At 35.3% G+C, this 13,917-nt stretch overlaps 1 protein-coding gene and 1 non-coding gene across 2 annotated transcripts; both read left to right on the forward strand.

Moving 5' to 3' along the window:
• Window positions 1-576: 576 nt before the first annotated feature.
• On the forward strand, window positions 577-13,917 carry LOC125681503 (uncharacterized). The gene is made up of 7 exons (XM_048921648.2): window positions 577-684; window positions 1,311-1,662; window positions 9,833-9,940; window positions 10,038-10,056; window positions 10,840-10,923; window positions 11,115-11,230; window positions 11,365-13,917. Exons 2-7 carry the CDS (start codon window positions 1,425-1,427, stop codon window positions 11,436-11,438), a joined length of 639 nt encoding a protein of 212 aa, XP_048777605.2. The 5' UTR covers window positions 577-684; window positions 1,311-1,424; the 3' UTR covers window positions 11,439-13,917.
• On the forward strand, window positions 4,886-4,959 carry Trnaf-aaa (transfer RNA phenylalanine (anticodon AAA)). The gene has a single exon. It is a non-coding gene; the product is annotated as a tRNA-Phe (tRNA).

The following is a 13,917-nucleotide window of genomic DNA, read 5'->3' on the forward strand; positions in this document are numbered from 1 at the left end:
CATCTAAACGAACACGAAACCACTGGATAACGAATTTAAAAATTATTTCTCGTTAGATGTAGTGGTTTAGAAACTTTATGTAAAATGTGCATGGAAAAGTGAAAATAACCAACAGTGACCAATCTCCTAATTCCTATAAAGAATGCAAAATTAAGAGTAGGGCAAATACAGACCCCTTGTGTATATATCAAAATTTCCTCCTTGTCATAAGGTTGAGTTATTAGTTTGCTGTTACCATCTATGCTCGATGAAATATGCAAGTAGGAACCAGATGTGGAAGACTGTGTTGTCTTTTATTTCGAGTTCAAGTCATATTTCGAATTAGATTAAAAGTCTATTGTACAATTTTTAAAGTTCAAATTTTCATATTGTAGGAGGGAATTTTGCCCTGTTTTTTTCCTTTGAAATTACGTTTTTTTTTCATAGCCTACTTATCTAAAAGCACCCCCGCGAAAATTCGAAGTCGCTGACGATACGTTTTTTTAATTGATTTTAATTTATTAATGCATAATTTACCGCATATCAAAATTTTAATAAAATCTTTATAATATAATTTGTTTCAAATTAGGCCCACCGCCCCTAATTAGAAGACGGATAATGGTAAAAGTGATTTAAAAAATGGCAGTTATTTTCTCAGCGTATGTCTAGCTAATTTCACAGCGAGTTTCAAAGACATGTCCAAAGGTAAATCAGAATCATGTATATGGGTTGTTTTTTTTTAACTCGTATAGCAATTGATTTTATATACATCTCGTTTTTGTCATATTATATAAATCTTTCAACTGCGGATAGATTCAGGATTGTCAGTGCTAGCTTTTGATTTAACTATATAGATCGAAAGGTGGTATGCCTTAGCATATATATCTACAGGAGAGGTTCGAAAAGCCCCCGTGCATAGTCAAAGTTCTTGATGGTGGATTGCATCGAGGGCTTTTAGTTTAATATAAGATGTTCGTACCGCTTCATACTCCATATGTTATACAGTCGTAGTCTAGTTTAGACCGGATAAAAGAGTGATGCAGATATGGAAGTGCATTTTTATCTGCACGAGCAAGATCGAACTGAAGACCTCCCGGTCACGAAACGAACGCTCTATAAGTTAGCCGGTGAAGGGCTGCAAAATTTAGGTCTATGCTCGGGGCTTACGGCCTTTGAGCAGGGAGGGATCTTTATCGTGTCATACCTGCTGTAACACGGGACCTCGTTTTTTGCGGTCTCATCCGAAGAACCGTCTCATTTAGTCGCCTATTCTAACCCGGACCCCACTTAATCTTGTTAGTCTCTTGTTTATTATTCATTATTATTCATAGGTAGCCACTTCTGATGACTAGAAGTGTACTTCTGATGACTAGAAGTGTGAGAACCCTAGCTGTGACATTGAAGTATAGTACTTACTGTGATTTACTCTCGGACAGAGCTGTATCATGTTTTCAATGTTAAATAGCTGGTTAATATTGTGTGGATATTTTCACTTAAACGGAGCATTGGGAACACAATTAATATCTGTTTTTGAATACAGACGTCGATGTCCAAATTCAAAAGAAAATTGGCAGGAGAGATCCGAGAGGTATTTCTGCAATGCGCCTGCGCAGTATCACTGCATGCTCAAAGAAGACGGAAACCTTGTGGAATTTTGTGCCGATATAATTTGGGTTGAAGAGGGTAATATTTTATGTCATTGTTTGTTTTTGATCAGTATATGAGTTTAAAAATATATGTACTTGAACATTCAAAGACTTTATTTGACTGGGCTGTTATTTTGTTCCTAGTGAGGTGTTATATGACAAATGAATATACAATTTTTAAATGATTATTCAGAATATATTACAGTACAATTTTCATGCAAATACGTTACAAATGTAATTTTACAGTATGTTACAGTACAAAGGTCAACAAGACTGAAATCAATCAAGAATTGTACATTTTAGAGAATTTCAGTTCTGTGATACTTTGGAACGAATGCACGTTGGGATTGATAAATGGTTTTAACATGTGCATGTATATTTGAAACTCACGTGATCTCAAGGTACCAAATGATCAAGAAGTTACTAGTCTTACATTCATGAAAAGGTGAAGATAACGAACAGTGATTAATCTCCTATAAGGAATCAAACTCCTATAAGGAATACAAAATTAAGAGTTGGGCAAACACGGACCCCTGGACATACCAAAGGTGGATCAGGTGCCTTGAATAAGCAGTCCCTGTTGACCGATCACACTCGTCGTGAGCCCTATATCTTTATCAGATAAACGAAGTAATCCGTAGTCAAAATCAGTGTGTAAAGAACGGCCTAGCAATTGGTCTGAAACATTTCAGACAGCATTTGACTCAAATGACAGGTTGCTTTAACAAATCAGACCGTTATATTACAACGACCATAGAATTTAATTGCGAACTGCTGACTTTAAACGAGACTGATGATACCCCTGTAACATCAACTTCTTTGTCAGTAGTATGTCTGTATTTAAAAACTGATCATGCGCAGAACAAGCTCTTGTGTATCGAATCAGTTGAAAGACATAAACACCTTATGCAGGTGATAATGGAATATTGGTCATAAATATGGGAAATTGGCGATAGAAAATCTGAAATTATCCCGTAATAAAATTGAGTTATTAATTTGCCGTTTACATCTATGTTCAATGAAATATGTAAATACGAAGCAGATGTGGAAGATTCTGTCGTGTGTTATATTTCGAGTGAACTGGGAAAAATCGAATCGACTTATGAATTAGGGTGAGTAATGTTAATGAATTAAACGTCATCGATATAATTCAAATGTCGAGTTGAAGGCCTTAGCAAGAGTGTTTTCTTCTTATGTAGAAGCTTTTGAATTAATTCTTTCTCATAAGAATATAGAACCAGGTATATTTTAGTTCTCCTATTCTCCTGCCGCTCATACATAAATCAGATGTATCACTCCTTTGCAAACTTAAAAGTGAAGATAAATTTCCATTCGTGACACGACATCCTGTAATATATTTTAGGTGGTTTATTTACAAGTACATGTGTAGCAAAATTAACCCCAAATATGGCTGCTATATGCCGAGTCAGCTTTCAACACCAATCAATCAATCAACATTGATGGTATTGTAATTGATAACTTTATGTAAACATACAAGTATCATTCTTACTTTATAGACATGGAAAAGGTGAAGATAATGAACAGCGATCAATTTCATTTATTCTATAACAAGCGCGTATGAAAAGTGGATACATCCCCCTTTTTTCAAAGTGGAAGGGGGGGGGGGGCACAACCATGTTTATGCCCCCTTTCGAATTACATCAGTTATGTAATTAGTATTAAAACTGAACTGAACTTAACTAAGGCCCTGTTTTTGTAATGTAGTTTCTCTTCTTGAGTTGAGTTGTTTTCCTTTTGATTCCGTTAAAACACTACTTTCTGTATCTGAATTTTCACGAACGTACAAATGAAGGCGAAGACGAAATTGACTTCTGTCTGTGTTTTGACAGTTTACAGTATTAGTTCGGTCATCCAATGCAAGTATTATGTTTGAATGAAACAACATGTAAGCAAATAGCAGAGTATGCCATGGAATCGCGCTATTCTGTGCTTTGTGCATCTCTACAGCTTTGACATATTGACGGTACCTCTATATACAGACATTTAACGCACCTGCTGTATATCAGTAGTAGATTTAATTCGAGTAATTTGGTATGAAATCCAACTAATCGTCTCCTTCTTCCCTCCCTCCACAAAAAGAAAAGTTTCCCCCTTCCTACCCCGACGCCGCATTTTGGGTTGTTTTTTTTTTCAGAGAAAAGGAAAGAAAAATATATAAATCCTTACACCTGCATATAGTGAAAATAATTATATGAAGCTTGTTTGTGGATGTTAAGCATTGCAGTGGTCGTATTAGTATTGTTTACTACTGAAACATTACTATGGTCGTTATAACAATCTAGTTTGCCATACAACCTATCATTGATCTGTCTGACGTGTTTCATACCGATTGTAAGACCGTTCTTGGCACACTTGTTTTGACTATGGATAACTGATCAATACATAGGGCCCACGGTGGGTGTGACCGATCGACAGGGGATGCTTATTCCTCCTAGGCACCTGATCCCACCTCTGGTATATCAGGAGGTCAGTGTTTGCCCAACTCTCTATTTTGTATTGCTTATAGAAGTTATAAGGTTCTATCAACGTTCGTTATCTTCACCTTTCTGTTAGGATTACCACAAAAGCCTTATAACATTTTTCTATTTTACATTGAACCAATGGCGCATTTAGTAACAACAAATACATAATTACAAAGATAGAATATTGAACTCTTTGGCTCTCCATAATTTATAACGTATTAACGGTATATTCGTTATTTGAATGGCGTAATATGTAAAGGAATGTAATGTCTGTGTAGATGCGTAACAAGTGAATGCATTATTTATTCAATATAAATTTGAAATTAGATCATCGTCATCCGTATTTGAGCATTTGCACATTGCAGTTGAGAGTTACAGTAAAATGTTTTGGTAATCCGTCCGATGATAGTTCGACATTCGAATTTGCTCATTGGTTTACTGCATTTCAACATTTGTTCGTTGTTTTACCATTATGACGACAGAGGGCGCGCGCTACATCGAATCTTTTGGGAAACAGACTATAGAATCATATTGTAGGACCAGTTTATGTGACATTCCCTCGATCGGAGCTATTATGTTCCCGGCCTTTCGAAGTCTGAGGTAAATTATTTTATTTTGTGCAAGGAAGATATTTTGATAAGCAAATTCATACCATATTTTTACTATGAGTTTCATTCCTTCTGTTTATCATAAGTAGAGTTTCTTCTCCGATGATGTACTGATTAATAAAAAAAAATTCGATTATCTTGTAGCGGTCAGCCGGGTTCGATCGCCGGTGGCCAGATAGCTCAGTTGGTAGAACACCTGACTAAAGAATTCAGGGGACCGGGGTTCGAATCCCGGTCTGGTCCGTTGCATTTTCTCCCTTCCTGTTACAATCTAATCGAAATGGTCCCCGATTATAGATAATCTATTAAAATTTTTGATAATCGATTAATCAAAATATAACTTAAAGTAATTTATTCTCATGCTTTCTTGATTTAGCAACAACCACGCTCGCTAGGTGGCGCGTCATGTTCTATTTTTATTTCTACAGGAAAAGTGGGACGAGGTTCCACCCTATTTTTTACGGGCTAGTATGGATAAACCTAGAGCCTACGGATGATGCGAAGTTGATCGTTCGGATCTAAACTAGCTATATTTAGCGTATCTCACATGATTAGGCATATTCCAGAAAATCCCTTTGAGATTGAAGCGATTAAGCAGAGCGAGTATATGTAAACATTTACTTAACGGTGAAATACGCAACAAAGAGTGACATATCAATACATTTTATGCATGAATAAATTATACTGAGGTCAAACATGGACGATAATTGCCCGTGTTCATATAGTATTTGATTGATTTAGATATCCAAGGAAAGATAACTTCCATTATTAACGTACTCACAACGTACCGGTGGTATACAATAATACAATGTTTATACATTTCTGAATGATGAGTGAATCTTTATTTTCATCAGAATCTTTTCCATCACACTCGCAGACCAGGTCCCCATACCCCTACCAGTGTCAATCTGTGACTGATAGCAGTGCGGTATTTAATTTGAATAGTCTAGAGGAAATTCGAAATATGGTAGTGACATTTCTTCCTCACTGAATTAGCTGGATTTTTAACGTTTAAAGAAAAGTGGGGTATGGACTGGGGGGTTTAAAATGCTATTTGCCAAATTTTCAACAATATTAATTACAAGGCAAGGCAAAAGGGGTCATAAGCTACAGATGATACAATTTTCACTTGCAAGTTGCACTGCCACTAGTTACACAGATAAATAAAGTAACTTACAAGTATTTTATTTATTTATCTGTCATTTCATTTCATTTTTTTTTAATATCATGGTTTGTACTTGAAGAGTCATCGCAATAAAGGGACATTAATTATTAGTGTTACAAAAAATCTGATCATGCAGTTTTTAAATTTCCGAAATTTGAAAAAATAAAAATAAATAAATAATAGATTCTGATACCACTCAGCCCCCCGGCTGGCCAGAGAGTTCTGCTTCTGTCAGTTCTGATGCAACTAGCTCAGCCCCCAGACTGGCCAGAGAGTCCACTGTTTCGGTAAATTCTGATAATGATGCAACTCAGCTCCCCCCCCCCCCCCTCGACAGCTCTACCAGAAGTTCTCGGAAAAGACTTGCTGATGTTTAATAAATCAGTTTTCCTATTAATTTTACTTTTGCTCCTGTTCATCAGTTCATTAGGCTATGGCCCAATCTGATTAAATTTAAGATCGTTGATCCGCTCCGTATACCTCTTCCTTTCCTGTATCTGTGAAGTCCAGAGGTGAGATATATTCTTTCCAAAACAACTAAGAATGTTCATGGAACAATTTAGTATTAATTGTTTTCCTTTTCTGTTGTATGCCTTATTTCAAGAAATAACTTTCAGGTCACTTTTTAATGTGAAATGGAACATTTTCAATTTTTGACAACCTGACGGTAGGGGTGTTTAAGACACTATACCTCATTTTCTGTAAGGAAGTGGAGTAAAAGGAATTCAGAATTGGATTCAGCATACTCAAAATTGGTAATTACACCTGCTTTTTATTGTTTTGGGTAATGGTGTTTCAAGAAATAAAGTTGGGTCACTTTTTGATGCGAAATGAAACATTTTCCGTTTTTGGCAACCTGACGGTAGGGTGTTTAAGACACTATACCTCATTTTCTATAAGAAATTGAAGTAAAAGGAATCCAGATTTGAAATCAGCATACTCAAAATTGGTAACGACACCTGATGTTTTTTGTTTTGGGTAATTTTTTAAAAAAAATGGGTGGTGGTTGCTACTTGATTTGTTTTCTGTGAATGTAACTAATTCATAAGTATTAATTTGATAAATGAATCCAATGATAAAAAATACATCAAAAATGCATTTCAGATATCACCCCAAATTCTTTACCAATTCATTCTTCAATCAATAATAAACAAGTTTAATACTTGAAATTAATCGATTATTAATCAATTATAGTGCGTCCGATTATACTGATAATCAATCATGAAAAAATATTCCGATGGTTCATCACTACGACTGTTTAAAGGGTTGGACACAATTCCCTAACAGGGCAATTGTTACACTAAAAATGGAATTGTTACTCTTTTTTAGTGTAATTAACTGTATCATAGGATTTTCAGTTGTTTTCCCTCTATTCTCGTGTTTGCTTTGAGTAAAAAATTAAGTGCAAGAATACTTCTACATCCTCTAAATATTTAGAGTCTAGGAAGCGTATATTTACATATATGTACAAGGACTCTGTATGTGGCCAACAAGGTTTATAAATAACCTCTAACAGCTAGACTATGAAATAAAAAGATAATGTTTCTTTTTCTGCTTTAATCAGACAAAATGAGTGGTGTACAATAAAGAGGCTGATAAAATGCTTGAAACTTGCAGGACGCTTAATTGTTATGGATACAATATTCCCGGGGTCATTCAGGGTCAATATTGAACAATTTATTTATCACAAATTTTAAACTTGTAAACAAGTGGATTAATATGTATTAACACCCTGTCTTAATGTTCATTTCAGAGCATAGTATTGTTTTCATTAGTTATGAAAATAAGATCTGGTGTTTTTTGTTTCTGATTGTCAATAATTTTAGACAAGTTAATTCCTCCTCTGGCTGCGGGCCTCCCCCTTCACTTTAAAAAAAAAAAGCCAACCGATGGTATGTGCCCGTATTATTGTGATAAAACATTTTTGAATTTCCGGGTTGTGCCCCCCCCCCCCCCTTTCAAAGTGGAGCTACCCCTTGCTATAACGAATGCGGAAGTGAGAGTACCGTAGGACAAACACGGACCCCTGGAGAGGCGAGATCAGGTGCCTAGGAGGAATAAGCATCTTGCGTATCGAATCAGTTGAGATTGATTGTATCTTGCTAATTAACGTCTCGCTCGAGAATTTTTCACTCATATGGAGACGTCACCAAGACCGGTGAAGGGCTTCAAATTTAGTCCTATGCTTGGTGCTTACGGCCATTGAGCAGTGAGGGTTCTTTAGCGTGCCCCACCTACTGTGACACGGGACATTCGTTTTTAAGGTCATCTCCGAGGACCCGTGACATTCACACCTAGATGCCGAGCGTTTGGCGATGGAACTGTCACTACTTGTTTTAACGACTTGGGTCTGTCGCGGCCAGGATTCCCGCATGCGGGGCTAACGCTCTAACCTCTTGGCCACAGCGGCGGTCGAATGTGTTGAGAGACATAAACACCACAATATATAGCTGATAACGGACTATTGCTTCATAAATATGAGAAATTAACAATGGAGAAGCTGGAGTTTGTCATAAAATTTAGTTGCTATTAACCTTTATAGTCACACAAGAGATGTGGAAGACTTTGTGTTGACTTTTATTTCGAGTTCATTGGGATATACCGAATTGACAGGTGATTTTTAAAATGTGAATCATGTTAATAAAACATCATCGATGTATCTAAATATTGAGTTGAAGGTTACAGCAAAAGATTTTTTTATTCTAGGCTAGCTAATAAAGGAGCACAGCTTGTACCCTTTGGAATTCCAACAGATTGTTGGAAGATCTGATATCCAAAAGAACTCCAGCAACTTTTCAGTATCAATTTCCGAGTACTTGTGCGTTGACTCAGAATGATGTTTGACAAAAAATGTCATCATCTTGTTGTCAGTCATCCAAATTTTGGGTGACTGATAACAAAACACGAATATTTCCGAGTTCCATTTGTTGGAAAAACAGCTGCCTAAGCTGTCAAAAGATTTGATTATCTAGTCTATTGTGAGGAATGGTGATGCAAAGTGTTGAAAATTTTAACATTTTGATACTGTTGATTTGGAAAAGTTATGTAATTTATAATTTACTAATACTAACTTGCATTGTTTGATAATCCACATTTGATTTACATCACTTCGTGTCGTGGTACAATACGTCAAAATTTATCAAGTATCTTCTACAGAGCAATTAGTATTTCGTGAGGAGTAAAGGCAGAAGCTTCAACATTTACTGAATCCTACAATGTATCTATTTGTAAAGAATTTAGAAAAGTTTTGGAAGAACTTCGTCTTTTGAAAGGGAATTTAACATAGAATGAAAGCGAAGTTCTTCTAAATTACAGTTTAAAAAATAATGAGCCTAACAAACAAAGACAATGTTATCACAAACTTTGTCAGCTGGAACCAATGCATACTCCTCTTGAAAGTAACCTATTTAATCCTTTCATCACTTCTGGTTTACTAAACACAGAAAAGTATATGGCAGTTAGGCAAGTGTCAAATTCTGCCGCCTCATATCTACCCCACGTTGTCTGGCACGGGACTATAGAGAGGAAGTTTTGTCTCCAATTCATAAATCGGGGCTTTCTGAATTTCGGGATTTTAAAAATGAGTGACTGCAGATAGTTTGTTGTATATTGTTTTTAAAAGTCACCCTTGAGAATTTTTCACTCATATGGAGACGTCCATATTACCGGTGAAGGGCTGCAAAATTTAGGTCTATGCTCGGCGCTTACGGCCTTTGAGCATGGAGGGATCTTTATCGTGCCACACCTGCTGTGACCCGGGACCTCGGTTTTTGCGGTCTCATCCGAAGGACCGCCCCATTTAGTCGCCTCATACGACAAGCAAGGATACTGAGGACCTATTCTAACCCGGATCCCTACGGAAAGACTTTGGATCGGGATTTTCAAATACATGGCATGTCCAGCTGTCTAACATGTATGTCTCGAAACTAACACTTTCATCATTCATTTCAGACTACTGCCCAGTGTATAATGTTAAAATCAGAAGCATCGACGTCAGCCTCTGTCCAGAGAACGCAGATTGTCCACGTGGCCACTATCTCTCAAATACGGTCTACAAATGTAACATTAATATACTTACTATGTTTTAAATCGTGATTTGAATAAAAGAGATTTTATGACAGATTTATTAAATTTTAATAACACTTTATCTTTTCAGATCCTGATTGTCTACAAAGGTAAATACTCTAGCCATGAGTTGCTTGGTGAACTGTTATTAACTTGATCTTTTATAATTTTTGCGGATGTCTATATTTTGTTGATTTCATGGTGTGATCACATTACGAATTCTCATCCTCAAATTACCGGGAGCCAGGAATGTTTAGCGGATTTTTGTTCGAAAAATATCTTAGCTTTTCATTTTTGGCGCATTTTCATTAAACAAGTTTATCAATTATATGGATGGAAATTTTAATTTGCACTTTCATTTTGGCAAATTTTCCTCATCTACAAAAGGCGAACATTTCCAACACGCCAAAATTATCCGATATACGGTATCTAAATAATACGATATACGGCATCTAAATTATATAATATTTGGTATCTAAATTATCTAATATATGGTATCTAAATTATCCAATGTATGGTATCTAAATTATATGAAATACGGTATCTAAATTATCCGATATACGATATCTAAATTATCCGATATACATATCTGTAGATTCCTTATTTTACACGAGTACTTTTAATATCGCGAAATGACTCGTATACGTTAAATCGCGAGAACATTAATTTGCGAAGGCTCTGATGATGTTTTTACAAGTATTTTAGCAATATAAAAATAAAAGCGAATAATTTTATCATCATTTATTCTCTCGCGAAATTACACGATAATAAATTTCTCGCGTATGTTCAGGAATTTACAGTATCTAAATTATCCGTAAAAATATACACGAAACTGAAAACTCTTTACAGTAAAAGCTTTAATTTAATCATAATTTATCTTTTTGTGTTAACAGAAAACAGCATTCGACTACTACTACTCCTAATACTGCCTCTAAAACCCTGGAACGAATCGGTGGATCCTATGGCAAACTCCAGAAGTAAGTAAGACTAGAAAACTGACCAGCTAATGCTGGGATGTCTTAAATTTCATGATACCTTGAAACGCAGGGATTTCCTTCGTCGAGCTATCTATCTCTGGTATTTAAAAATGCATAATCCAAAACACGAAAATTAAATAAGAAAATGATTAAAGGGATTCTAAAAAGGGTAGTATGTTTTTATTTTTCAGCTCGAGGAACACCGGTGAAGTGGTTAACAGCGTGGTTCTGGTCTTAGTTCTAATTTGCATGATCTGCAGTGTTAGTTCATTCGGAATTTTACTAGTCTTTGTGCGAAAAACCAATGGTATGTCTTACATATAAATCGAATTTATCAATAAAAATCAAAGTTTGTTTAAATAAATAAAAAACAGTCTATCCTCTTGCCTGAGATATGCACTGTGCAAAACTTAAAACCTCTCTGTTATATACTCTTTTCAGTTAAAGCGTGTAGACCATATGAAGACGAGAAAACTGAAAAGGCTTGGAGTGGCCATGGAGTATTGTATATTTGATTTTAAAAATGTGGTTAATAACTGGGCTGGAGACAGGTTAAAATCCAGTGAATCTGCATTTCATTCATAACGAATTTTACAACCTTCATGTCAGCAATTGTCTGGCAGTAGTTAGGGGAATACAAAGATTTATATACTGTACATGCATGTGTATGCCTGGGGAAAAAACCTTCCAACATCATATATCCCGAAGATATCGCCTGAGGAATGTATGATTAAATCTCCATACACCTTAAACTTCAGACAATAAATTCTTTATTGTACCGAATCCACACCTACTCACAAAATGTTTCCACTTGGAAAACAAATTGAGAGTTTGATTTTAGCCTGAGTGTCTCTATATATAGTACCTCTGGGCTCTGACATTTTTTTAACAATAGAGTGTATCTACATTTACTACCTCTGTTTAATAATATATTGTGTGGAAGAGGTGGAATGTTTTTATTCCAGGAAAATAAAATGTCTGTCCTTCCAAAACATGCTCAGATCACTGATATAAAGCAATCATATAATTGACTATGTATATATTTTCTCACGAGGTAAGATAATAGGTATTCCAGCTAACTTTCATTTCTATCCTGTATATTTGTGTTTTAATTTACATTAGTAATGGGCAACAGGCAATATAATGTTATTTGAGGACACTTTTTAAAAAAAAAAATGAATCAACTGTATTCGTATTTCTGTGTTTGTAATGGTGACTTTGTTTTTGGTGTGTTAGGATACATACTAATACACTACATAAAGGGTTGTTTGCTGCTAATGTGATGTTAAAAGCTTTATACGATATTACATGTACATGTGTGTAGATCTATACTGATTTAAATCGACAAATAGAAAAGAATCATTCCAAATGGTGCAACTTAATATTAAATTTGGCGTGTCCAAGGTAGCGTGCTAAGTCCGTTATAATTTACTTTGATACGATACTAAATGTATATATGACAATGGCACTGCCATACCTTCTGCTAAAACAGATCTTAACGTTATTTTCATTACAGTTAAAGTGTTTATCATGGTCTTAGAAAGACTGAATTCTATCTGCATATAAATATCATGGTCCACCTAGAAATTCGAAAATTGTATCCAAGTTGATATGGTAAATGAAGTAATCTGTAGTCAAAATCAGTGAGTAAATAACGGTCTTATAATAGAATGAAATACATCAAACAGCTGACCTACTGTTTGATTACTGACAGGTTTAATTTTTGCAAATTCTAAAAATCATTATAATAATATAACGATCATATGGATAAAATGTTGACTTTAATGAGACTGTTGAAATCCCTAAAACATCAACTTGTTCGTCAGTAGCTTGATTCAGATTCAAAATTAATCAAACACAGAACATGTTTTCGAGTATTTAATCTGCTGGAAAACAAAAACACCATTAAAGATGATAAAGTGTTGACAGTAAACAATGGCTATTGAATCTTGTTGATCTGTTGATCAGGAGTTAAGAGATTGGTCACTGTTCGTTATCTTCACCTTTCATCAAGTAGTGCAAAAAGAAAATTCATTTTCGTAGATAAAAGAGTAGGAACCTTGTGGTGCTTTTATAATTACTATTAGTATTGAAACATTCAGGTATATTTCGCAGCCATTCAGAAAAAATGTAAAAATACTTTCAAGCGTTCTGTTAAGACTTAAGCTTCTAAAGATAAAGGAAGATTATTTCAGCTTCTCCATCGTCAACTTCCCATATTTATGTAGCAATATTCCATTATCACCTGCATATGGTGTTTATATATATCTCAACTGATTCGATACGCAAGACCTTGTTCTGCTTATAGTCAGTTTTTAAATCGAAGCAGGCTACTGACAAACAAGTTGATGGTGCAAGGGTTCCAACAGTCTCGTTTAAAGTCAGCATCTCGCAAATTCTATGGTCGTTATAACGGTACAACCTATCATTGTGTTCAAATGCTGGTACACTGAATTTTACTACAAATAACTCCGTTTACCTGATCAAGATATAGGGCTCACGGCGGGTGTGACAGGTCGACAGGGGATGCTTACTTCTCCTAGGCATCTGATCCCACCTCTGGTATCTCCGGGGGTCCGTGTTTGTCCGCTCTCTATTTGGTATTGCTTATTGGAGTTATGAGATTGATCACTGTGTACCATATGTTGATTTAGTCTATCGGTGTTAAAGCTCAATATTTTGATACAAGTGTCTTTAAACCGTGTTGTTAATCATGTAAAAATGATTGTTGTATGAATTCTGTGATTATGTATGTACTTGAATAAAATGAATAATGTACTTGAATAAAATGAAATGCAAATACATGTATATATTGATACTTGAAAGCATTTGTACAACGCCGACCCAATTTCGGTTTCATTTTCTGAGCACTTGACTTTTGTCTTTCAAACAATCATATAACACAAGTGACTTTAGGGTCAATGTAAAAGTCTCCATCCGATTTAAGTGTACCTTTGGCCTAGAAATGTTACAATAAATATCAAGCTAGAGAAA

The sequence above is a fragment of the Ostrea edulis genome, chromosome 1, assembly GCF_947568905.1.
Source record: "Ostrea edulis chromosome 1, xbOstEdul1.1, whole genome shotgun sequence".
NCBI classification, from domain to species: Eukaryota; Metazoa; Mollusca; class Bivalvia; order Ostreida; family Ostreidae; genus Ostrea; species Ostrea edulis.

Bases quoted from the DNA above. Each gene is read 5' to 3' on its own strand.
- LOC125681503 (XM_048921648.2), top strand. From the start codon at position 1,425: ATGTTTTCAATGTTAAATAGCTGGTTAATATTGTGTGGATATTTTCAC. The intron at 1,663-9,832 runs GTAATATTTTAT...CATTCATTTCAG, and splicing joins TATAATTTGGGTTGAAGAGG to ACTACTGCCCAGTGTATAAT. The intron at 10,924-11,114 runs GTAAGTAAGACT...TTTATTTTTCAG, and splicing joins TCCTATGGCAAACTCCAGAA to CTCGAGGAACACCGGTGAAG.